This window comes from Halichoerus grypus, chromosome 10 (genome assembly GCF_964656455.1).
Source record: "Halichoerus grypus chromosome 10, mHalGry1.hap1.1, whole genome shotgun sequence".
Taxonomy (NCBI): domain Eukaryota; kingdom Metazoa; phylum Chordata; class Mammalia; order Carnivora; family Phocidae; genus Halichoerus; species Halichoerus grypus.
In genome coordinates, this window is record NC_135721.1 from 123156625 (window position 1) to 123183421 (window position 26797).

Sequence of the window (26797 nt, forward strand, 5' to 3'; positions counted from 1 at the left end):
CTCAACCAGGGCCCTCAGAAAATGAGACTCAACATTCCTCACAAGGGTGTGGCAGCAAGGGCTGGTCCGGGGAACAGCTGCTGGGGCCACAGAATTAGCAGTCTCTGGAAACAAGCAAGCTTGATGAATCGCAAGGGCCTGGCCTTGGACAGGAGAATGTGTGCAGAGATTTGGCCAGTTGGACGCACGCATCACAGAAGGCAAGGCTGCAGAGAAGAAAGACTAATTGTGTCCACTTCCCTGTCTCACGGAGGGTCCGCTCTGCTCCCCTGGGGTCCCAGATAAAGCCAAGAAGCTGCCGTGACAGCAACTCAGCCGGCTGTCATGCTGGCCTCCTGGCTGTGAACTGGGACATGAGATTTTCAAGATGAGGTTAAATTATGCTGATTCTACATTGGAAATGGAATCGTGCCTGGCATGAGTTCCATCTACACTGGCAGGACTCAAGGCAGAACTAATCGAATCAGTCTTAGCTTATTAACTGCTCCAAAGTCAAAAGCTAGTTTCTGTGCTGAAACAGCCTCCCCAAAACAGCTGTGGTTCAGGCCATCCTGAATTAACTCACCCTCTAGACTGTGAAGGAAATGCAGAAAGGGGAATAGTTTTAGCACTTTCTAGGTGCCAGGCGGTATGTGAAATGCTTTTTATGTATTATCTCATTTCATTGTTTCAACCATATTTTGAAGATTTTGACATCTCTAATGAAAAAAAGGAAATGGGAGCTCAGAGTGGTTACATATGTGCCCACATTCATAGAATTAAGAAGTGGCACAGCTGGGATTTGAACCCAGATCTGGCTACTGTAAGCTGCGAGTGCCCCTGTCAGACTCTCTTAGGACTTCCACACTTGGTTTTTAATAGCAATCAAGAAATTTTAAATTAAAATATGTTCCTTTTAGAAAAAAAGAAGAAGAAGAATGTAGCAGGAGGGGAAGAATGAAGGGGGGGAAATCGGAGGGGGAGAAGAACCATGAGAGACAATGGACTCTGAAAAACAAACTGAGGGTTCTAGAGGGGAGGGGGTTGGGAGGATGGGTTAGCCTGGTGATGGGTATTGAGGAGGGCACGTTCTGCATGGAGCACTGGGTGTTATGCACAGACAATGAATCATGGAACACTATATCTAAAACTAATGATGTAATGTATGGGGATTAACATAACAATAAAAAAATTAAAAAAAAATGTTCCTTTTAAATCCAAAAAAGAACAAAAAAATCCCACTAGAACTAAGAAATTAATTTAGCAGTGTAAAAGGATTCAAAGTCAATGTACAAAAATAATTGCATTTCTATAACCTAGCAATGAACAATTGGAAAAGTGAAATTTAAAATTCCACTTACAGTATCATTTTAAAAACTTATGAATTTTATTCAACAAAACAGATGTGCAAAACACTGAAAACTCCAAAACATTGCTAAGTGAAATTAAAGACCTAAATAAATAGGGATATATACCATGTCCATGAATTGGAAGGCTCATTGCCATTAAGTTGTCCTTTCTCTGCAAATTGATAAATGGGTCTAATGCATTATTAATCAAATTCCCACTGGGCTTTTTAGTAGAAATCAATAAGCTGATTTTGTAATGTATATGGAAATGGAAATGACCTAGAAGAACCCAGTTGAAAAAAGTGAAGTTGGAGGATTTACTCTGATTTTAAAATTTACTATAAATCTCTAATGACAAAGGCAGTGTGATCCTGGCATAAAGGTAGACAAACAGATCAATAGAAAAGATACTCCTTTGGAGAATGAATGAGTGAATGAGTGGATGGATGAATGAATGAATGAATGAATGAAGTTGCTTCAAGGAGCACATATCCCAGGCCCAGATAATGTGACACTAGGTATTGCGCAGGCCCCTATCCTGGCAAATTCATTTTGCTCCCATGTTCACAGTCAGTTGGGTTAAAATGAGCTTAAGTCATCAGCTTTGGGCAAGAGAAAGAAAATTGGATCCAGAGAGCAGAGCCTTGGGTTTTTTACCCAATTGTCATAGTTAAACATAAAAATACCAACTTTTCAGCATGTAAAAATAATAAAAGCACTAACCACATGGCAAGCCCTGTTGTAAGTGCTTTACTCTATCAGGGCAGCATTTAATTCTCTCGACAAGATAGAATAAAAGAAAAAATAGCAAGCACTGCATATAGGAAGGGAAATATTATTTTGTGAGGATTTATTTCAGTTTTACATTTTTGTGTGTGTATGTACAGAATTACGATGTGAAATACCTAATTTATAGCGGGTTGCAACCGCAAAGATTTGAATGCCGCTAGTGTAGTCAATGAGTTATTAAGAAGCCTGAATAATATAAGGCATGTAAGATTCTTAGCACAGAGCCTGGAATAGAGTAAAGACACGAGAAGTGGTAGACGCGGTCGTGACCACTGTCAAGGCCCGCCTCACCAGCATCCCCCACCTCTGTCGTTGCTCAGGGCTCTGTGCTCAGAAGGCCCTGCGCTTGGTTTAATGCTCTGCTGTCATTGCCTTGAAATTCTTCATGATTTTGAAGAGGGGGTCCTGCATCTTCATTTTGTTCTGGGTCTCACAAATCATGTAGCCAGTCTTATTTTGTATAGTTGTTTATCACTTATTAAAATAATTACTTATACTATGAACTATTTTTTAAAGATTTTTATTTATTTGAGAGAGAGGGACAGAGTGAATGAGAGGGAGACGGAGAGAATTTGAAGCAGATTCTGCACTGAGCACAGAGCCCAGGACGAAGCTGGATCCCACAATCATGACATCATGACCTGAGCTGCAACCGAGTCTGATGCTTAACCGACTGAGCCACCTAGGCGCCCCATATACTATGAACTTTTTAATTATTACTTATTACCATCAAATTCAATCTCTGCCTCTTACTAGTTAGAGGACAGTGAGAGAGAATACAGTACGGGGCTCCATCCCAGGACCCTGGGATCATGACTTGAGCCAAAGGCAGATGCTTAACCGACTGAGCCACCCAGGCACCCCAGTTGTGAAGGTTTACATAACACATGTTCCATGCCAAGAGTAACACCTGGCACATAGTAAGCACACCAAAAATCAACTATTATTATTATTATTATTATTATTATTATTATTATTATTACTGGCTTTACGAACAAAGTCCATCTTGGGCCTGGTTTTGTTTTTTTTGTTTGTTTGTTCGCTTTTGAGAGAGAGAGAGCAAGGGGTGGGCAGCGGGAGAGGCAAAGAGAGCATCTTAAGCAGGCTCCACGCCCAGCATGGAACCTGACGCAGGGCTCGATCTCACGACCCACGAGATTATGACCTGAGCCGAAATCAAGAGCCCCGGACACTTAACCGAGTGAGCCACCCACGCACCCCTGGGCCTGGTTTTTCCATTGCACATTTTGGGGAAGGGATTACTGACTAGCTGAGTGCTTCTGGAACTTAGCACCAGATTACTTTGAGAATCCCATGGCTATCTGAGGAAAAACACAGACAGTCCATGCACATAGGCACACATATTGCCTACACGCTGATGGGCCTCTGCCGCCAAGGCCAGGGCTCCAGGTCAAGGACCTCGGAAAGCAAAGATCACCAGTGGCCCTTCCAGGCCTGGAGTCTGTGGGTCTCTGGGGTGGGAACAGCTAGGCAGCCAAAGGAGCATTACTACTTAAGGCCGGGGTGTATGCTTGCTTTGGCGATTTAGGCCCGCAGCTATTTTTACTTTGGCTATATATGGCCAGGGCAGGAAGAGGGCTATAGGCGGGGGAGGGGTGCCAGGCGGCTTACAGCAGGGTTCGGGAGCTTGGGAGTGGGAGCTCCTTGCCTTCACCACCTTCCCCTCCCAGGGGAGAGCTGGAGAGTGGAGGAGAGGGAGAGGCTGCGGCCATAGGAGTGGCAGTGGCTTCATGAAGTCACTTTAGAACAGTGATTTTCAAACTTTTTTGACCATGACCTGCAGTAAGAAATACATTTATACACACATCATGTAAGACACACACGATGCATGTAAACACAGAAGTTTTTATACACACACATATTATGTATGTACATGTATCTTCAGCTGAGCAAACAATACTCTTATGCTCTGTGAAACACTCTGCCTTTTCTGTTCTTGTTCTTTCATTTTTAAAAATGCAGGTCATGACCCACTAAATTGAGGTTACCACCTGTTAATGGGACAATACCTCTGGTTTGGAAAACTGCTGTTTCCTTTGGCTGCAAGGTAAGGTGGTGGGGAGTGGAGGAATGGGACATATTGTCCCTTTAATCAGTACTTCCTAAAACTGGTGATAAGATGCAAGTTTCAGCTTTATCTCCTGGCTGGCAGCACGTTCTAGACTTCCTGGCTTTCGTGCACTCTGTTCTCTCAACCTGGAACACTCATCCTCCACCCTTGTCACCTGCCTCACTCCGTACTTCAGAGCCAAGCTTGCCACTTACTCCAAGAAGCCTCCCTGATTGCCTTAGTCTGGTTAGTTGCCCGCCTCTTCCTCCCTTAGTCCCCAGTACTTTCCTGCGTAGCACCCGACACCCTATAGTATGATTTCTTGTAGATTCTATGGAAGGTAGGGACCCTTTCCATTCTGTTCATTTCTACACTCCTCCCTCCCAGCACTATATTGCTTGCTTCATAATAATCACTCAGTACATATTTATTGAGCAAATTCGTGAGAGTTAATAGTAATTATAGCAACTACCGTTTATTGAGTACCCATTTTTCCCATGAGAAATCTTAGGAGAGATTAGCATAAGTCCATTTTATTGGTGAGGAAACTAAGGCTCCACGATATGAAATAATAGGATAGGCCAAGGTCATAACCCAGGGCTGCCCGACTCTGAGCCGTTTCTAATCACAGGATCTTATTTGTCTACATTCTCTTCAGCACTACTCAGGATGGGGCAAAGGGCAGGTCCTTAACAAACCCTCAGGGGACTGATGACAGGTTGATTAAAGAGATTTTCCGAAGCAGTGGCCACATCTAATTTTGGAGAGTTGCACCTCGTGTGTGGCTTGGGAGAGATCTGTGAGATTTCCAGGGCCCCTGGATGTGGGACTGTCTCATTTGGAAGAAGAGTCTGGGCCTCTGACAAACCAGAGGAGCAAGTCTTCCAGTTAACCTGGCCTGAAGACCTCCCATGCACACCCAGAGTCAAACCCAGGGCTCTGCAAAGCCTACGTGATCTGGCTCACACCCACAGTTCCAACATCAGCCCCTGCCTGTTCCCTTCAACCACTCCATTCCTGCCACCCTGGCGGTCCTGCTGTTCCTCAAGCATGCCAAGTCCAGGTCTGCCTCAGGGCCTTTGCAACTGCCATTCCCTCCCCGCCTGGAAGGTGTTACGCTCTCCGGAGGCCTCCCATCCTGCTTCCCAGACCACGCTATCCAAAAAGTCATCCTCTTCCTTCTCTATTTTTTTCGTACCTTTGCTTGCTCACTGCCCTGGCTCCTGGAACTTGCTGTGGGATGGTGCCTCACACATAGTTGGTGCTCCATAATATTGGTTGCGTGAATGAATGAATGAGTGAATGAATAGGTTTCCCCCCTTTAAGACATATTGGGAAATCAGTCCATAGTTTCTCAGAAATGTGTCTCTATGACTCACACCCAGGCCCCCAACACACACACCTTGGTTTGGAGAGAGGAAAGAGGGAAGGAAGGAACATTTGGCCTACTTTGGTACCACTTTGCATAGGTAACTGACACCCCAAAGCACTCAAGGATCATCTCCATGTTCTAGCCAGAGAAACTGGGGCCTACTCCCTACTTGTCCCCAGTGCTCAGCGCAGTGTCCAGCATAAACATCCAGGGAATTGAGTTGCACCGAAATGTAGAGGTTCAGCAAACGGCTGAAGGTCACCGAATTAGGAAGTGTGGAGCCAGAATTTGTCCTCAGCGCTGTCCGATTCCAGCCAGTGCTGTGTCGCTTCCACTGTGCCCACAAAAACTCCGGGGACACAACCTCACCCACATCCAGACACATTTGAGGGTAGGCCCTCGCCAGACACCCCCCAGCGGACAGCCCAGTCGGGAGCCCATGCTGTACCTGAGGCCCCTCTGGATAGGCCCACAGGCCTCAGCTTGAGCATAACGTCCCCCGTGGGCTGGTTCATGCTCCTTCCTGCTCCAGCACAAACCCACTCCCAGCCTGCCCGCTTCCTGCCCTCTGTCCTAAAGAGGGGAGACGAGTGGCAGATACACTATGAATGCCTTCGGACAGACGCCAAAATATTTTCTTTAAAGCAGCTATAGTTTTTGAGTTATCTGTGTCAGCTCCTCTTCCCAGTGGGGCATGTTAAGGAGACTTCAGAGAAGCATCCTGAGCTGGAAGGAAACTGAATGACCATTTAAAGCAGAGCCAGCCAACGTTCCTGTAAATAGATGAATAGTAAATATTATAGGCTTTGTGGGCCAAAAGGATATTATGTAGGGACTTCCATATAATTTCCACATGTCACAAAGTAGAGTTCTACTTTTGATTTTTTCCAAATATTTCAAAATGTAAAACCACTTCCAGCTTATAAGCTGTACGAAAACAGGCATCAGGCCGGTTTGGCCGGCTAACCTATAGTTTGCAAGTGCCTGATTTAAAGCAATGCTTCTTAAACGTTAATGTATATAAAATTTTCCAGGGGAGCTTGTTAAAACAAATGCCTGGGCCTACCCTTAGAGATTCTGATTCAGATTCAGGTCTAGGTGGGGCCCCTGAGTTTGCTTTTTTAACTGATGGACAGATGATGTTGATACTGCCTGTCTAGTGACGGTATTTTGAGCAGCACCTGACATTCTAAAGCCCATTTTGTGGATGAGGAAACTGAGGCCCAACTAAGTGATATATGCAAAGTCATGCTCAGTGGATGAGGTGATGATATCTTCTTTGCCACTTCCCACAGCTGTTTTGCCACAGAAAATTCCTCTTCATCTCCTTAACCCCCTGGGCACGCTCATGCTTTTGAGCTTCTTACTCATTTCTCTCCCCACTCACACCCTCTCTAAAGCAATTTTCCCAACAAGATCCAGCTCAGATGTCACCTGTTCTAAAGCAGTCCCTGACCTCCTCAAATCTAACTTCTCTGCCCCAGCACTCTGTACCTACTCGTGTATGATTGTTTGTCTACGAGTCTGTCTTTGAAGCCTTGGGCTGTATCTTATTCCTCTTCAAATCTAACTCTTTTTATAATACCTGGCAAGTAGGAGGTACCACAGAAATATGCTCTAAACAAAACAATGGATGGATGGATGGATGGATGAGTAGATGGGTGGGTGAATGGATAGATGGGTGGATGGATGGATGAGTGGGTGGATGGATGGATGGGTGGGTGGGTGGGTGGATGGATGGATGAGTGGATGGGTGGGTGAGTGGATAGATGGGTGGGTGGATGGATGGATGGGTGGGTGAGTGGATGGATGAGTGGGTGGATGGATGGATGGGTGAATGAATAAATACTTCATTATCTATTGCTTGAAAATAATTTTCATGGCAAAGTTGAGATTAGAACCAAATTCTTCTAGAGCACAAGCCAGGGTATATTCCACGGCTGTTTGTCATCCTAGCATGCAAATAGTAGTAGTTAGGTTTTACTGAATGTGTGTTGAGTGTGTTACAGCAGGTCTTGTCCTGAACACTGCTCGATGGCCCTGTTATCAGCCCCACCTTTACTAACGAGGAAATGGATGCTGAGAGAGGTAGGCAGCTTGCCCAACGCCACACAGCAAAGAGCATCCTGGCTTTTCTGATTCTGTGTCACCTTGCCCCTCCCTCTTCCCACCCTCCACCAGTCTTCCCCACTGGTCTGGCTCCTACTAGCTCTGCCGGCCCCAGGCTGGGCTCACCTCCATCTGCATAGGTCTCCGTGCCATAGCCGTCCTGCAGGCCATTGTTCCAAGTGCCTTCATACTTGGCCCCGCTGCTGCCACTCTGCCGAGTTCCGTAGCGTCCCTTGAAGCCGTGCGTCCACTCGCCCTTGTAGAGCCAGCGCCCCTTGGTCTCTATGCCCAGCCCATGCCGTTTGCCCTGGCTCCAGTATCCCTCGAAGGTGTTCCCACTGGGCCAGGTGTAGACGCCCGCCACTTCGAAGCCAAAGTTCCAGGAGCCCGAGTATTCGCCCTGGCCCTTGGGGCCCGTGCACAGTCCATGTCCGTGGGCCTTTCCCCCCTCCCAGCCCCCACAGTATGCCCCGCCATCATCAAAGTCAAAGCGGCCCCCACTCATCTCATCGTAGCCCCTGACAGCCTCACCGTCCTCCAGCTTGGGGGAGAGAGGGCGGTGGGGGGTGCCAGCAACACACTCCAAGCACACTCAGGGCTGGGCGCCCCTGACTCACCACTGTGCCCCAGGAGGGAGAATGCAAGATACCACCAGAGGCTGAATGAGCCCAGGAGCCAAGTCAGCACTGGGTCGGCTGGTCAGTGCCATGCCTGGGAGGCCCCCACTCAACCAGCCAGAGGAAGGCTGCCAGTTGGGAAGGAAGCAGGAGGGAAAGATTCAAAGTCTCCATAGAGTGTCCCAAGTCTGGCTTCCCTGGAGTCAAAGGAAAAACGGTGTGATCCCTTTAAGAAGCACAGTGAAAGGGGTGGGGTGGAGGGGTCCCCAGTCTGTTTCGAAGAGGGTAAATTCTTCCTTGGTGACAGCCCCCAGCCTGAGGCTGAATTCCTGCAGCCGGCTGGCCCCCTTCTCCACCCAGTGGGTGTGCAGGGCTGTCGATCTCCCTGCCGCTGCCCCGCCCCTCTGGATCCTGCCCTCCTCCTGGGACAGAAAGGTCATTGTTGCCCTAACAAGGCCATTGGATCTCAGAAGCTGCTCCCAAAATAACCCCCTGGCCAGCCCAGCCTCCTTCAAAGCGGGAGGGGTGTTTCAAACTGGGCTAGTGCTTCAGACCCAGGGAGTAGCTGGAGGGGTGAGGAAGGGCAGCTGAGAACTAAGTGTAGGCAGCTGGGGCAATTGGATGGCTTTTCTTCCCCCTGGGTAGGAGCTCCCTTCCACCTTCGGGGTCCCCTGAGTCTGCAGGAGGGGAAAGGGCAGAAGGGTCAGGGAGGGGAGGGGAGGGAAAAGGAGGACTAGCAGAACAGCTAGTCCTGGAACACTTAAAATCCCCCAGAGCGTAGAGGTTGGCAAATCTCAGCCCCACCACCACTCACATGCCCTAACAGGACCTGGGGCTATACCCGCTGCCAGTCCCGTAAAGGAATCTGGTGACCTAAAGAGAAAGGAACGGGTATGGTTTCACATACGCTTTTGAAAGCAGAGGAGGGAACTCAGGAAGAGAAGTGAGGTTCTGGAAACAGAGTCTGGAAGATAGAGAAAACCGAGTCCAGCGCTCATGCACAACCCCCAATCCCTCTCCACACCCCCGGGAAAACCCTGGAAAGAGCCTGCAGAAGACACTGAACGCTCCCTGGCTCTCTCCTCTGAGGGGCGAGGAGCCTGTCCTTCTTTATCTCTGAGACACAGGGTTGCTGGTTATTTGGAATGAGGTTGTCTCTGCAATACTCGAGGACCGTGATTTTTTAGAAAATATCCCCTTTCCAAGTTTTCTTTTTCTCTGGTGTCTTCAGAGCCTGTGAGGCCAGACTTCAGAAAGCTTTTGGGGCAGGGTCAGGAGTGAAGGGCCTGGGTGGATTCCCAGCACTCAGGTTCCCACCAAACTTCAGGGAAAGGGAAAAATAAATCTCTATGACATGAAGCTGTGGCCAGGACTAATGATTGGAAATCTCAACTGAGCCCAGGGTTAACAGGAGCGTAGAGTAATTCTGGGAAAGGTAGGAGCCATCAAGAACAGGAAGCTGCTGTGGGGGGTGGGGAGCGGAGATGGAGAGATACGGAGGAGGGGAAGGATAGAAATCACTAAAAAAGCAAGCACAGAAGGCACTTGAGAACTATTGGACTATTATCTGACTTCAAACTTAATCTGACATACTCCAAATCCCACGATGACTCAGGCTCCTTGAAGTCACCGCAAAAGATTTGTTCTTGTTTCAGAAATGGACAGAAAATGTTCTCTCCCTTCATCCAGCAGACTCCCAGTCCTTCCTGGTTCCTTCGCTGTTAAAGAGCCCCTTCTGGGTCCACGTTTCACCCCCAGGCAGAAACACGCAGCCTCTGAGCTCACTATCGCTGGCTGTTTGCGAGGGGATAGGCAGCAAGTAGCCCCGGATAAACACTGCATCGTCTAGGTTTGGACTCACCATCCGGCCAGGTGGACGGACTGAACTGCTTACACAAATTCACGTCTAAGATTGCCTCGCTGCCGACCCCAGAGAGCTCTGCTTTTGCCACTTCTCACCGAGGTCTCTGGAGAATCACACATTTCTTTCCAGCTCTGCTCCCAAGAGGAGAGGAAAGCAACATCTCCACGTGGAAGTTAGAGGAGTTTGAATTGCCCAAGTTCAATAGGCTTTGTAGTTAAATGCTGGACGAATCACCATAATCCTGTCCTAAGGCGGGGTGGCGGTTGTGTCCTTCTGAGCTTTTCCACCTGATAAATTTAGCCACTGTGCATCCGTGCAGCTCCCTATGGTGGTTCCCTACCAAGGGTGGGTACACATAAGACTTAAGTTCAACACCTGTTGAACTTCAACACATAAAAAGATTCCAGATTCCAGAGCTCCCCCCACCCCAAACCAAAGAATAGATTGTACCCAGAAAAGGCTTAGGCAGTTGTATTCTTTTTAAAAGCTCCTCAGACGAATCTGACTCATTCCTGGTTAAGAACCACTGTATGTTTTCAAATTAAGAAACTGTTTCTTTTTTTTTTTTAAGATTTTATTTATTTATTTGACAGAGAGAGACACAGCTCCACGGCTACCTACACTACCCAGCCTATGGTCCATGGATTCGTGAAGGTGTAGCACAGGCTGGGTAGGGTAGGGTAGCTGTGGAGTTAGACCACAGGGGTGGTCACCAAGGGGTGACCCTGGACCAACTGTTAATTTCCCTAAGCCACAAATTCTTCAACTGTAAAAGTACCTACCTCAAAGGATTATTAGTATTCAGGATAACAGTATCTTCTTTATATGGTTGGGTAACTTCATACCGTAAAAAGGCTTGGGACACACTAAACACCTAATAAATATTAGCTATTATTAATATTATGCTCACATGATAAGTTGCTCTTCAAACTAGAATGCTTAATAAGATAGTCACCAAAGAGGTAAGTCAGAATCAGCCCCTAAATACTAAATAATCCTGACACCGAAGTACTCCTTACTCTTCACAATACATGTTTACTCAACATTGCCCTGTGGTTTTTCACTTTTTAAGCTGATAAACTATGTTATTGGTGAAGGGACATTTTGATTTCTTAAAAGTTTAAATTTTTTGCCAAATTTGGTACTGGCCTTAGGTGACCAGTGCTGAACTTTTCGAGAGAGGCTTTTGCCTCTCCTGTTAAACCAATGCATTCCAGGGAAAGGGAGGCCTCTGGAGGCCATCTGCGCATTACAGCAACTTTTCCTTAGGAAAACCCAGTTCCCCGAAGAGAGGGGAATTTACTAAACTTGGAATGAATTCGAAACCACTTTTTAAAGAGCTATCCCATTCTTGCTTTTTCCCAGGTCTTTTCTTCGTCTGTGGTTCTGTTCTTTGATCAGAAAGGGTAGTCATTTGCTCCATTTGTTTCTCATTTCTCAGGTGTGGATCGCTTCCTAGGGAGCCTAGAGGGGAGGGACCCGAAAAATCCAGAACAGAGAGAAGGCCTGCACACAGAAACCCACTTGAGTACTTCTCAGCCACTGAGGACTCAGCTGAAGAAGCCCCGCCTCCCCAGACAAGTTTTCCTGGCTGGGTTAGGTGCCTTTGCACATGTGGGCTCTTTCTCCAGCTGTGCGTTGTTTGAAGCAAGGATTATCGTCATTCCAAATAAAAAGCATGAACGCATACTAAGTGCCTGGTGCTCCGGCTCACGCTTGTATGCCCAGTGCCTGCACATTGTGGGTGCTCACCTTTCCTTCTCTGCACCATTTGGCAGCTTTCAAGTCCCTTCTTAATTAAACGCTTTTTCACTTGACCGATAGGACTGTTCTCTTGATTCTGCGCCCGCCTCACGGGCTGCTCCTACCTAGGGCTTTGGCTGGTTCCTCTTCATTCCGCTGACCTCTGGACCGTGGGAATGTCTCAGAGCTTGGTCCTCTGTCTGGGTCTTTACCTACATTCACGTCCTAGGTGGTCTCCTCCAGTCTGAGCTCTAAGTAACACCCATATCCTTACGGCTCCTACATTTGTGCCTCCAGCCTGTACCTCCCCACTGATCTTCCGTATAGGTCCACCACCACCGTCGCCACAGGGGGTCTCAGAAGCACCTCACACTTGGTAAGAGCAAAACCAGACTCCCAACTTCTCCTCCCGTATGTGCTCCTCCAGCCAGCTTCAGCTTCTGATTTGGAGTCCTTAATTGCAGTTTTTCTCTCACACCCTGTATCCAATCCATCAGCAAATGCCCTCAGCTGTACCTCTAAACTAGTTCCAGAATACATTTTTTCCTCTGCACTGCCAAGCGTCCAAGCCACCAAAGCCCATTGCCTGATTTACTGCAGTGACCTCCTTGCCTCCCCCTCTCCTGCTCCCCTCAGTCCACACAGAACAGCCAGTGCTCTTGGTAAAGGCCAGTCTGATAGGCCTCGCCTCTCCTCCAACCCCCCCAAATGGCCCCTCACCTTAGTCAGGAATCACAGCCTTTAAAATGGCCTGCAAGGCCCTCCATGATCTGCCCCCTGCCCCACGCTTCCGTGACCTCTCCTGCTTCAAGCCGCATTGACATCTTTGCTGGGTCTCAGCTCAAATGTCACCGACCTCATCACAGAAACTTCTCTGACCACCCAAATAAAAGAACCACCCTGTCCCCAGCCCCAGCCCTTACGATATTGGAATCCTCCTCTTTCCACTGAGTACAAGGATGTCATTCTGCTTGCTGTTCTATTCCCAGCACCTAGTATGGTTGTGGGCACTCCAGGTGTATTTGCTGAATAAATGGATGAATGAATGTTCTATGAATAGTTAATAAAGGCACATGTCAGGATGCTACTTTTCAAAACATCAGAGTAAAATTTCTCAATCCATAATCTGAATCCATCTCCCAGGGTGCATTCAAGAAAGATAAATTGCACTCACAAAAGGTCAAATGTTCCAGTGAGGGACATTCATATTAAAGTTGGCCCAACTGGGTCTGAGCAGAGTAACTTTTAGCTTCAAGATTCATGTTTTGAGATTTTGACTGAGATGTAAATACTTAAAACTTATTCCCATGGATCTGGAATGCTTAGCTTCCACCCAAGTTTGGATTTCTTCAACAGGTTACTCAGCCATTGGAACTTTGTCCCGACACCCCTGCTCATGACAACTTTTTTTTGAAAGGAAGGCGCATCTTTCTTCATTCTCTGATGACTGTTCTGTTAGCATACAGAATTAAGTAAATAACCAGACTACAGGACTTAAAAGCTAAAAAGGACTTAAAAGACTGAGGAACCATCTTTATTCAAGTACCACACTAAGCCCGAATTGCTCCACTCTCGCCAGTACAAAAGGTGAAGCAAGACACTAGTTGTGGAGATGAGGGGGTGGGTGGTAGGTGCCTTTACAGTAGGAACTCTAATGGCCTACTCAGTGGTTCTTAAAGTGTGGTCTGGGATCTACGCTTTCAGGGGATCTGTGAGGTCAAAGCGACTTTTGTGATATTAACATATTAACTGCCTTTTTCATGCTCATTCCCCCACAAGTGTACAGAATTTTCTAGAGGTCACACGACACACAATGTTCACAAGAGGTTGAATGCAGAAGCAGGTATGAGATCTAGTTGTCTTCTATTAAGGCAAACATTAAAGAAATTTGCAAAACTGTAAAACAACGCCACTCTTTTCACTAAAATATTTTGTTAATTTTTCAATTAAAAATGTTAACATGTAATAAAATAATTTTTAAATCAAGTAATACACATTTTTAAAATTTCTCAGTTTTAATTTCTAATATGGCAAATATTTGTAAGTATAACCCACAAAAACAAAAGCTTTGGCATCCTTAATTTGTAAATGAGTTGTGAGACCAAAAGGTTTCACAACTGTTGCCTTAGGCATATGCAATAGCATTCCTTCTGGTAGCATTATTAAGAAATCTCTCCGCTGGGGCACCTGGGTGGCTCAGTTGTTAAGCGTCTGCTTTCGGCTCAGGTCATGATCCCAGGGTACTGGGATCAAGCCCTGCATCAGGCTCCCTGCTCGGCAGGGAAGTCTGCTTCTCCCTCTCCCACTCCCCCTGCTTGTGTTCCTGCTCTCGCTATTTCTGTCAAATAAATAAAATCTTTACAAAAAAAAAAAAAAAAGAAATCTCTCCACTTCCAGTGTTGTGATGGCAAGGTATTGTGCCCCCTTGCTCAAACCACAACCCGCAGATGTCACTAAATCCACACTACACTAGTAACTAGCAGAGATCTCCCACTACTTATGTTCAGGGCTTTTCCGGGGAATACCCTTCCCACCTCTCCCAAGTACAAATCACGTTATGTGGGAAGCCCAGACCCCACTGTCATGAACCCACTCCAGTAAGTGGGATGTTTTAGTAAAGAATTAAAGCTTATTTTGTAATCTAAATAAAAGTTAAACTTTCTGTTAACATGACGTTAAAATGGCGGGACAAGTTTTCACTGAATTTGATGGGAACACTTAGGATGATGGTCTGAATTAAAATACGTTATGTGGTATGTGTAAAATTCACTTTGGAGCCACCTGAAAAAGACAGGGATTTGTCCTCCAGCTGAAACAGAGGAGAGATTTTTTTTTTCTCCACCAAACTTTGGAAGGAATTTTTGGATGGCCAACCAGAAATACAAGATACAGCATGTATAAAATTCTGTGTTGGGTTGGCTGGGGTAGGAGGGCAGTGCAGAGATAATATCCATCCAGAACATTTGAAACTGAGGTATGAGATCTACATTACAATGGACTGAAACATGCCACATGTGTTAAAATACCATAGATGGAGAAGATGCACGCTAGTTTCAAATATTACACCCCCTCTTTCCAACTGAAGCAGCCCGCTCCATGCTGCTTCTTACCCGAGAAACTTCACATACCAAGTGCCAGCAGGGGTTTGTTTGGTGATGGTTAATGATTCTTTCAAACAATATAGGGCAGGCCAGCTAGTTTATTCACATTGAATCTAAACCTTAGATTTCTGGCTTAACAATAACATAAGGAACCCTGAAAGACACAATAAGCTTGTGTTAAATCAGAGACGCTTCAAATCAGTCATAGAACTTCTAAGATTCTGGGCTGGCAACTACAGCATGACGAATGTTCAGTCCAGTTACAAAACGTTTCATTTTCCCGGGCCAACAAATCTTAAACAGATCTGAAAAATGCACTGCTTTACAAAGCCTTTTACCATATACCCATCGCTCCCAGTCAAGTAATTACGGTTTCTTCATCTCCCAGAAACTTTTTCTAAAGAAGAGGGATTTTCCTTTGATCTGCTTGCTTTGGTGCGTATGTAAGAACGCAGAGAGTAAGTTTAAAGAACGAAGATGAACGGAGATGCCAAGAAAAGTTTTTATTGCAAGCACAGTGAGCAGAAGGAGATGTCTTCTCACATAACGTGGCCGCAAGGTCTGCCATTAACTAAATCTCTCTGACAACCCTTCATTGGTTTAAAGCATATTACTTAGCTTCTTGCTATCAGGTGTACATCATTTCTGCCATGTGGGACATTTTCTTGGGAATATACAAGTAATATTCCATGTAGCCTGACAGGTCCTCAATGGTCACATCATCCACATAGACTCGAGCTTGCTCAGAACAGGAGCGGGGGGAGCCAGACAGAGTTCTGGTGTGGAGCGACTGAGAGTAGTCCTCAAGCATGGATCTTCGTTCTGGGGCCAAGGGAGGGACACTCTGCAGGCCTGAAAAGGAATACACTTCCATATCATGCCATCTCTTACACTGGCACTCCTTGCCTATGCATGCACATGGCTTGCCCTGGTTTAGCTTGGAAACGGATCGAAAGTCAGAGAGATCATTGGCCTTGAGACTTGCTTGGGAGACTTGGGTAGCATCAGAGGAGTCTTCCTTCTTACTCTCTGATGGGAGCCTGGGAACCGAAGTTCTCAAAGGCTCAACGACTGCCCCTGTGTGATTAGTATCGAGAGAAGTAGAGCATTCTCCTGCAGTGAACTCTTTAGGGGTGGAAATTCCCAGCCCACTGCTGCTATCAGGGGAGTCAGTCTGGCTTTTGTGCTTGAGCTGGCTGCTGGAAGAAGAAGCTATTGAACTGCAATGTATAAACTTTGGAGGATGAAGGACAGGAGACTTAGAACGTCGACGACGCTGGGTTCTTACTGCTCCTCGTGAAGACTTCCTTGTAGACCTAAGAGGAAAACAGTGCACAAAAAGATGTTGGGACACACAGCTGTCCTAAACAGATTCTTTGTGATAGCTGGAAATTTACTTCCTCTCCTCTTGAGTCTGAGGTCCTAAGTTTCCCCCAAAGAGATGTGCCTACCTCTGTTTTCAAGCTGCCTAAGTCTGCATCTCAAAAACTTCAACATCTCCTTATTAGCAAGCTATAGAAACAGGAGAGGTAAAGGGGAGGTTCTAATTGCATTTCTTGGGCCAAACATCGGGTGCAGAACGTGCCCGCCCCAAACCACTCGACGCTGTAAAGCCCAACTGGTGTGCTCTGTGCTCCAAACACAGCAGCTTCCATACCGCTGTTTGTGGCTGATGATGCCAATGGCCACTATGTCATGATGTCATGATTGCCACACAGAGCAGCAGGCTTAAGATTCATTTCTACCACTAGTAACAGCTGACAAATAAATTCAGACTCCCTCAAGTTTTTATGGATATTGGGAATTACCAGACGCTCTACATAACTTTTAATAAAACATTTAAATAAATAAAAGAGCTGAGCAAAGGAAGTAAGAAAAAGAGAGAGACTCAAAACTGCCAAGCAAAACTGAAAACAGAAATAAAAAGAACTTTAAAAACAACAACAACAACAACTGTATTTGACATTAAATTAAATGGCTGGGCCAAGCAGCAGAATAGAGCTAAGGAAAGAAATACTGAACTGGAAGATAAATCTGAATTATCTGTAACACAGTTCAGCCAATTGCAGTCTGTGGGTCCAAACTGGCTGTTTTCATACAGCCCATAGGGACTGCTCCTGTGGGCTAGCACTGTGAGCCTCCCTGTGCCTGCCTTCCTGGCCAGCAGATGTGTCACACCACTGCAGTGGTCCCACGCTGGTCCCATCTACAGGCTGGGGCCCTGCTGTCAGCAACTGCCAGCACCTGAGGGGTGGAATCTCAGTTCAAGAGTCTGGCTTGTGTGGGGCTCTCTGGAGGAAAGAAGGGCACACTGGCATCTGGGTGCCATTGGGGCACAGGGTAAAACTGACTCCAGTACTGCCACCCACCCCCCCCTCCACCTGGCTAATCATTTCATCCTGAAACCAAGCAACTGAACACAAAGTGTGTCCACCGGCCAGAATGGTGTGCATCAGGCAAATGGGGCAGGGCAGGAATTTTCTCGCTTATATACGTACCTACATAATATCCTTGAATCTCACCTCTTGGCCTCCAAAGCCTAAAATATTTACCATCTGGCCCTTTACAAAAAAAGTTTGCCTCCCCCTGACCTAAAAGGTAGTACAGAGACTTGGAGGAAACTTGGAAAAATGTAAAAGTTAAAAAAATATGTAAAATAGAATAAGAAATCTGGAGTTTCCCAAGGAAAGAATATAGAGCATGCAGGACAAGTAATTTTTGAAGAGATAAGGGCTGATAAATTTTCTGAATTGATGAAAGAGATCTACAGATAGAGGCGGCACCCTGCAACAGGACAAATAAAGAGCAATCCACATCTAGACCCACTGTAGCAAAACTGCAGATTCTCCAAAACTGCAACATCTTAAAAACAGCCAGAGACTAGACAGATTATTCCCAAAAAGAAGAACAGTAAGGGTAGACTTTTCAACATCAATAATGAAGCCAGAAGACAATGAGTATCTTCCAGAGCTATGAGAAAATAACTCAATCTAGAACTAGGACTTCAGGCATATTAAATCAGGTGTATCTTTCAAGAACAAGGATGAAACAAAGACATTTTCAGATAAATCAAAGTATATTTACAATAGCACATGATGTTATACAAGGAGGGGGCATCATTCAGATTCATTCTATGGGGAGTTCTACACGAGACCCTATGTACTAACAACAGACCTCTGCTAAAGGAATTTCTGAAGAAAGTACTTTAGGAAGAAAGAAAGGCAAGGCATCCTATATGGAAGGTCTGAGATGCAAGAATGGTGAGCAAAGAAATTGTAAATGAGATAGACAAACACTGTTTATTTAAATAATAAGCGAGAAAACTAAAATATTGGGCAACTACACATGGAAGTCAGGAGGTCTAAGTAAAAAGATTGTACGGAGGATTAAAATACCACTGATGCTTGAACAAGAAGGGTTTGAAGGGCCCGCTTACACGCGTGGATTTTCTACAGTACTTACAAATGTAATTTTTCTTCCTAATTTTCTTAATGTTTTTTCTATCTTATTGTAAGAATACACTATATAATACATAAAACATATAAAATATGTGTTAATTGACTATTTATGGTATCTGTAAGGCTTCTGGTCAACAGTGGGCTACTAGTAGTAAAGTCTGGGGAAGTCAAAAGTTATATATGGATTTTTGACCTGCACAGAGGTTAGCACCCCTAACCCTCGTGTAGTTCAAGGGTCACTGGATTAACTTTTGTCTTTGTTAATAAGCACTACAGTGGAATTTCAAGGCTAACTACTAAAAGAATAGAAACACAGCATATAATTTCCAAACCAATAGAAGGAAAAGTGGTGGGGGGCAAAAAAAAAAACAAACCCATTTCAAACCATTTTTTAAAATGAGGGAGAAGAAGAGGGAAGGTAGGAAGAGTAAAAAAACAAATAACAAACACAAAGAAGTAGGACAAATAGCATAAAGTAAAATGCTAGAAACAAGTCTAAATATATCAATAATCAAAATAAATGTAAATGCACTGAACTCAGTTTAAAAAATTATCAGAATGAATAAAACAAAATAAGCCATATATATTTATGAGACACACCTAAAATTTTAAAACACACAATGGTTGAAAATAAAAGATAAAAAAAAATACAACAGGCAAATACCAACCAAAAGACAACTGGATTAATTATATCAATTCTGGAAAAAACAGACTTTAAGACAAGAGCCATTATGAGGAATTAAGAATGTCACTTACATCATTAAAAATCTCAATTCATTAGGAAGAAAACAGTCTAAACTGGTATGAACCTAGACTGTATAAACCTAACAAAATGGCTTCAAAATACATAAAATTAAAATATGGAACTTAACGGGAAAACAAACAAATTCACTCCCATAGGGAAGATTTCAACATACATCTCTCAATTATTGATAGATTGAAAAAAGATTCAAATAATACATTTAAAAGCTTGATTTAATAGACATAAAGAAACCCAAGAATGATTAGAGAAGACTCAGTCTTCTCAAACACACATAGGACATTTATAAAAACTGTCTATGAACCAAGCCACACAGCAAATCTCAGCGTATTCTCAATTGAGAAGAATGGCTCATCTCTAATCATTGGGTTTGGGGTTCTGTATCTAACATACTCTTTTCTGGATACTCAGGAAAGTCCAATAGTAATTTAAAGTATTGGGATAAAAATCATCTGCAGTAAGAAGCTCTTACCCATGCCAACTGTCTTTAGGTGCACATGAGGTTTTCGGTTTGGTATCATCTGCTGATGTTCTGACTGATGCTCTGACATTTGTGCCTTCTCCAACAGACAGAGATGCTATGGACCTGAAGAAAACAACGAAGTTTACTGCTTACAGAAAACTGAAAGGAGGAGAACTTAGTGCTCTCACCAACTCAAACACAATTTGTATTAATACCTTTCTCTGTCGTTTGAGTTTCTCAAAAAATTGCTCACCTTTTAAATTTTCCTCCAAAACCAAATTTAGGGGATCCCTAAAAGCCCATGGTTGCAGAATCATAAGCCAAAGAGTAATTCTGAAGTATGACCAGCAACAGGATATAAATAGACTTTTAGGCTGTTTATCTGGGGCAGATAAGGTCTTACGTCCACAGAGAACCCTAATGACACTGACCACTTATTTTATGTGGGCAAATCAGAGCCATGAGAACTAAGCTGAGGAACAAAAACTTCAGGAGACTCATTCTAACATGAAAATGAGTATTTCTGACAACTAATAAACTTGAAATATTACTGGAAGTTAAATCTTTGCAATTTAAAATTACAGAAGTAATAGAGGTTTCCCAGGAAAGAAGATGAAAAAATTTGAGAGAAAAAAAGAATGTCTATAATCTCACAACCCAGAGATTTACAACATTAACATTTTGGTATAAATCCTTCCAGATCTTTTCAATATATACATATACACACACACTGGGCTCCTACTATACATGCTGTGGTATTAGTAACAATCCTTTAGAAAGAAACATTAATCTACTAAGTAAAAGGATGCTCACTGAAATTAATTTAAAATAAAAAGTAACAGGAATAACCTAAATGTCCAGTAGAAAATAGAAAATACTACATTATATTAATGACACATCTATTCAATGGAATATTAGGACTTTATTACAAATTAAGTGTACAAAGAACTTGAATGACACAAGAGAATGCTTATAACTTAACATTAAGAGAAACAGAATGAGATAAACAACTATACATATATTATGATCTCAACTATGTCAAAAAACTGTATGGTGTTAAGTATAGATGGTCTAGATTGTTAATAGCAGGTATGGTAAATTGAGATTTTTACTTCCTTTTTGTTTCTGTGAATTTTTCTATAACAAGCATGTATTATCTTATAATCAGATAAAAAGGATTATGTTGTTTTCTAATAAATAAATAGAGATTTATCCTGATAAGACAAATACCATTGGGAATGGAAACCTGTTGAACAGGATCACGCTAAATTCCTGGCAAGGCTTGGTTAGTTTATGAGTCAGTACCTCAGATGTCCCATTTGTAAATCAGCAACAATATGAAACAACTAGAACCATATGATACATTACACAAGTCTTATTCTGCTTAGTCATGGTAATGACTCACCCCCTCTACTCTTACTCAGTTTTCTCAAATGTTCTCCACTGCTCCTTCCCTTTCTACAATTTTACTCCAAGCAGATCACAGACTATAAAGATGCAATAACTGACCACAGCTTGTATGGTCAGATATTAAATCTTCAAAGATGTTGTTGTTTTTAATGTTCCAGGTATTTTTAGGGGTATGGAAATAGCTTAATTTTATGTTCCAACTTCTTAAAACACCAGGAAAGAAATCTGTGTATGAAGAGTTACTCATATGAATTTATATACATTAAGGGATTTATATGTATATGTGTGTTTATGTGTATACACATTCCTAGCATTTTCCTGACTAAAAAAATTATTTCTATACCAGAAATCACAAAGGAATGTGACCATAATCTGGAACTATCTATTTCTCTGCTTTGTTTTTATTTCCCAAAATGACTTAAAAATTACTGATCAATTTAAATGGCAATATGACCATATGAGAAAAGCCACTGAGAGGAGAAGATATTTATTTGTAGTATCATGGAAGCAAATGGGAGCACTATTAACAGTTCCTGTGCAAACCCATTAGTATAAATCTTCTCACCTGGTAGACCAAAAAAAAAAGTACTAGCAATAAACAAACAGCTATAACAACAACTATTTAATTTTTACTATGTGCCAAGTACTGTGTGCAACTCTTCATGTTGTCTACAAGGTATCATATAAAGGAATGGTTAAGAGCACAGGTTCTGGAGGCAAATTGGGTTCAAATCCTTACTCTACCACTTCTCACCAATGTGACCTTTAGCAAGTGACTTAATTCATCTGTAGCTCATCTGTAAACTGGAATAACTATAGTATCTATCTTCTAAGTTGGTAGTGAGAATTAAATAATGTGTATAGATACTTAAGCCAGCGTCTAGGGCATAGAAAGTGAGTCATAAATCTCATGATTATTACTTGTTGTGAAGTGTTCTACTCTGAGCTTCTAGGGTTTATTTTCCATTCATGAAAAGAAATATTCCTATATCTATCAAAGATATGATATTTCTTCTGGCCTGGGGTGAAGAATGGGGATGAAAAGAGTCCTGCACAGAACATTTTGCAAAGGGCGAAATATTAACATGCAGACAGCAGCTGGTCTGCAGGTGCTCTAATTAGTTTGGCTAAAGGGTCCAAGATTATTGATCTCAGTGACAGAACCCTAATGAATAGAGGTTTCCATAGTGATAGACTCAGCAATCAGAGCATATGAAATCGAGAATGTCTGTGGATTTCTATGGAGCCAATTCACTTTTAGGGAAAAACACTGTGATTCCCTCGAGATGCATGAGGAAATTCCTGATGGGACACTGCTTGATAATTCTGATTCAAGAGCGAGGTGGGGAACCCTCCTCAAAACTAAGGGAAACCAAAACACCCAACTTGGGAGTACAAATGAGTTGTTACTTTTCAAAATTTAACATTAAGAGTTTCTTTTATAAGTAAAATAATGCTGTGCACAATTTGGTAGAATGCCACACTATTAACATTTTAATCTTTTATGAATAATGAGAAATTTTAGAAGAGAATGAGATCTTCTTCAGTGGAAAGGGCTATTTAAATCTAGTAAGCAATTCCCAAATAATATATTACATATTTAATTACCCTGATGCATCCACTCTTAATTTCTTGAAAGCAGTTTGTAGACTCTCCTCTTCTCCATCCTTGGCTTCAGATTTCATTGTGAAAGTTTTTACACTACTATGGATGTTGCCGTTAATACTAAAAAATAAAAATAAAATGAGCAAAGTGAAAACAGGTAGGTTCAAAAGTATACCTTTTGTTAAAATCTATATTCCTGATACTATTACTACTTGTTAGCAGGAAAAAAGCAAATTTCTATTTCTAAAAGAAATTTTCAGTGCAGTTGGGGACTGTAGGTTTTATTTCTTAAGAAAAGACAAATGAAGTGATATAGAAACATGTATTTATTATAACAGATTTTTTTATTGAAGTATAATTGACGTGTTATATTAGTTTCAGATGTACAACATAGTGATTCAACAATTCTGTATCTTAATTATTATGATAGAATTTAAACTGTCCAAATACTTGATGCCAATATCCTATTACACAGCTTTGGAAACTAGATCACCCGAAATCTATGTTTAAGTATACCTTTTAACAGGGTAAAAATTTGTCCAGTTGTAGAGGTCTAGAAACCTACAGACAAAATGACCTTTGTACCAAAAATAAAAGGAAAAAGATCAACCTACAGCACTCTGATCCTTTAAAATGATACTGAGTATTTGTGTAGTCCAACCCTAACATTTCCCGTTAAGTATAACTTCATGACACATGATAGCATTTCTCTAAAGCAATCCTGACCCAGATATCAATATTCACATAAATATTCATACTCAGATATCAAGATGTTATCATTGTTAAAGCAGGATTACAAATATGTTTCAATGACTACTGATTATTCCACACTCTTACCAATAAGGTTGATACCTTCATTTTTTTTAGCTATTATTTTAATTATTATACAAGATAGAAAATAAATGAACTATGCATGCAACTTGAAAAGATAAATAGAACAAACCTTGCCAAAAGAAAAAGGTGGGAAGTAAATACATATATAAATTATTTTTCTGTAGATGCACCTTTAAATGATCTCCACTTAACCAGTTTGATTAATGAAACTTCTCCATTCTTCCACCTTGGTTTTTATATTTAAACAAAGAAAAGGGGAACAGGGGCCAATCAAAGCAGTAAGAGACACAACAGAGAAGCAGAGAAGTCTGTCAATAAATCCTTTGAAATCTAGTTTCCTGATTGTTTTCACTAAGGTAATAAGTTAACATCAAATCTGAACAAAAAATAAGTCAGTATCTATGACCATATCACAGGGACTCAGAAAGAAAAAAGGTAAAACAAAAAATAGAAGATGGCGGATTTGGGAAGCAAAGGATTAACTTTACCTTTTCCTTATTTCTAACTTGCTAACCCCATCTAACCCCCTTCCCCCCGCCCCGCCAGGCACTCTCAGAAGGAGCAGTGCCTCTCTGTGGACCCTTCTAACTTCTCTGATTCCTTATCTGCTCATTTCTCAGGGGTGAGTTTGAGGTTATTGTGAGACCTCTAATATTCCAAAGGTCACAGTGTCATAATATGTTTGATATAATGTAATCATATAGTACCAGTGGCAGAATAAGGAAGCAAGGAATTAACACTATTCGTTTGATTTATTTATTTACTTACATGTAGAAGAAGGTATTTTAGGCAGATCTCTCTGGCAAACACTGAAAACAGTCTCCAAAGAATTTAGCTAGCTTTTACTGCAACTTCTTAAATCAAAAAATCTGAACACACTCCCCACATATATCTTGCTGGTTTATTTAACCAGTACATGAACTTGAGGAAACATTATTAATTCCATATTTTGCTGGTTTCTAATGCTTTTGGATTTAGAGGGGGATCCTCCCCCAGATACACATTAATGTCCTATATATCTGGGGAGAGAGGTGAGCAAAGATCACATATCCTAATATTTTTGAAGCTCCACAGCACCTAAAGAGTGCTACTGTAAATTGTAAACAAATTCTTCCTGCTGGCAGAACTAAAGTTTGGCTTATAGTTTTCCTCAATTACTTTATGACCAGTCAGTCAAATGCTCAGACTATTTGCCCTTACAGAGTTAAACAATCTGAAGACAGTCTCCCCATCCCTGAAGACCCTACACAAACCCTTTTCCAGGACTCTCTGGAAATCAGTACACATCACATCTAAATATACACTGCTGAATTCTATAGACAGAAATTCACTCCATCCACAAATATTTACAGAATTCCTACCATGTGCTTTAGCACTAGACTGGATGTTAGGGATAGAAGGATAAACCCGACACATACTAGGACTGTGAACCCTATTCCTGTAAGAACTGGAGTCTCATTCCTGCCCTAACACTGTGCTAAGAAGCTTTGCACCCAGATATGTAATTTTTAATTATATAGTCCTAACTTAATTGCACTGCAGGTGACCTCTAGATGTTTATACAAACTTAGTTAACATTCTTGTTGACACACCAAAAGATCTATTATTTGAAAACCAAAATAGACCAAAATAAAAACTGGCTATAGACTAAAACTTTAGGAATGAAGTTCTGTCTAAACTACTTTCAGACTTCCAATATTCTGATTACGCACATTTTCCCTCTGTTATATTAACCCAGGGAAAAGGCGAGTCTTAGACATGACCTTAAGAGCTAAATCAGAGCATTTTTGTAAGTAATTACAAGACTTATTATGCCCTCTGTATTCCTGGCTTCCCATTCACTCCAATCAAGAGCTGTACAACTAACTCTGGGAAACATATAATTGGTTTGCCCTTTTTCATTAATATTAAATTTGTGGAGACATTTCTTGCCATATTCACTGCACTGACTTCTTGAAAATGGAACAATTCCCAAAGAGATGAAAGTTTAAAAGCCTATTATAAGTTACTTTGTATTGTTCTAAGTTAAATCACAAGGGGCAATTTATCTTTGCCTCGGATTTTCCCAACTTTTCAAAAATGACAAGTAAAATTCTACTAAGTTCCTCCAACAAAAGGGCAAATTCCTGGTTTTCTCTGAGTTTCAACGAATAGCATGTGTCACAATCTTATTTATATCTTGTAGTTTTAACCATGACCTCTTTTAACCTCAAGCCTAGGTCCAAATTTCCAGGACCCTGAAAAGACCTGAGATCGATCAATAAAGGATCCCCGCGTAAGCGTGTCATCACAATGTTATTTAGAAACTTTCCCAGCCTCCCAGGAAGCGCGGAGTGCGGGAAAGAAAGCCCTGTCCTGCAACCCCCTAAGACACAAACAAGTCTAGGTTGAAACTATCGGCCCCCAGACCAAAACACATTCACATCTCTCTCTACACACTTTCTCACTCCCTACACTCTCGACGTAGAGCTAAAGCACCGCGTTAATTCTATCCCCACCCCCCGAATCTGGATCGGTCGCGATTAAACGAGAAAAGGTCAGAATCGGGGGGCGGGGGGGTTTACTCAGGGAGTGGAGAGCTGTCTAAGGCCCCAGCTCTGCCCGTCCGGGGTCTCCAGCGGGAAGGTGCCTCTGCTGGATGCTCCCCCGGCCAGAATGAGAGGCTGGAGTTGTGCCGATGCAGGAGAAGGCGGGAGCAGAGCCGAAGAGGCAGCCAACGAGGCTGGGGCTCGGAAACAAGAGGGAAAGGGCGGGAAGGGGCAAAGGGCGGCCAAGGAAGGCGAAAAGGGGAAGCAACAGCCGGGCAGGAGCGGGCGGAGGGGCGGGACGCGGCGGGGACCGCGGGGGCGCGGGAACGGAAAAGAGAGCGGAGCTTGGGCCGACCCAGGCCGCGGCTGCCGAGGGGGCGCGGGGAGGCCCAGGCCCGGCCCGGCCCAGGCAGTCAGCGCCGGGGGACGACGCGACGAGAGGCGGGCGGGCCCGGGAGAAGCCGCCCGAGCCCAGGCCGGGCCGGCAGGTCGAAACGCGATGCCACGGCCTATCCCCGTCACGTCAAGGCACTCACCTCCTCGCAGCTGGGGCGCTCCGGGAATCCAGTCCCGTCAGTTCAGATCGTCTCTCCCGGATCGCAGCGCCTGACTGACCCGGATCCAAACCCGCGGAGGGGCGAGCCCGCGCCTCCAAAGTCGCACTGCGCCTGCGTCACTCAGCCACGCGCCCCGCCCCCTGCTCATGCTCCTCCCATCCCAGTGACTCGGCAGCGCGGCAGGCGGT

At 43.4% G+C, this 26797-nt stretch overlaps 2 protein-coding genes across 2 annotated transcripts in view; both read right to left on the minus strand.

Annotated features, from left to right (window-relative positions):
* Positions 1-8516, minus strand: part of JPH2 (junctophilin 2) — a 64819-nt gene extending 56303 nt beyond the window's left edge. Inside the window, exon 1 of the mRNA XM_036096030.2 lies at positions 7796-8516. Coding sequence (XP_035951923.2) covers positions 7796-8174 — 379 coding nt within the window. The 5' untranslated portion in view covers positions 8175-8516. The remainder of the gene's footprint in view (positions 1-7795) is intronic.
* A 6966-nt stretch (positions 8517-15482) lies between these two features.
* On the minus strand, positions 15483-26735 carry OSER1 (oxidative stress responsive serine rich 1). The gene is made up of 4 exons (XM_036096039.2): positions 26589-26735; positions 22694-22810; positions 19685-19798; positions 15483-16310 (listed from the first exon to the last, which is right to left on the minus strand). The coding sequence occupies exons 2-4, from the start codon at positions 22768-22770 to the stop codon at positions 15623-15625; spliced, it is 879 nt and encodes a 292-aa protein (XP_035951932.1). The 5' UTR covers positions 22771-22810; positions 26589-26735; the 3' UTR covers positions 15483-15622.
* Between the last annotated feature and the right edge of the window lie 62 nt (positions 26736-26797).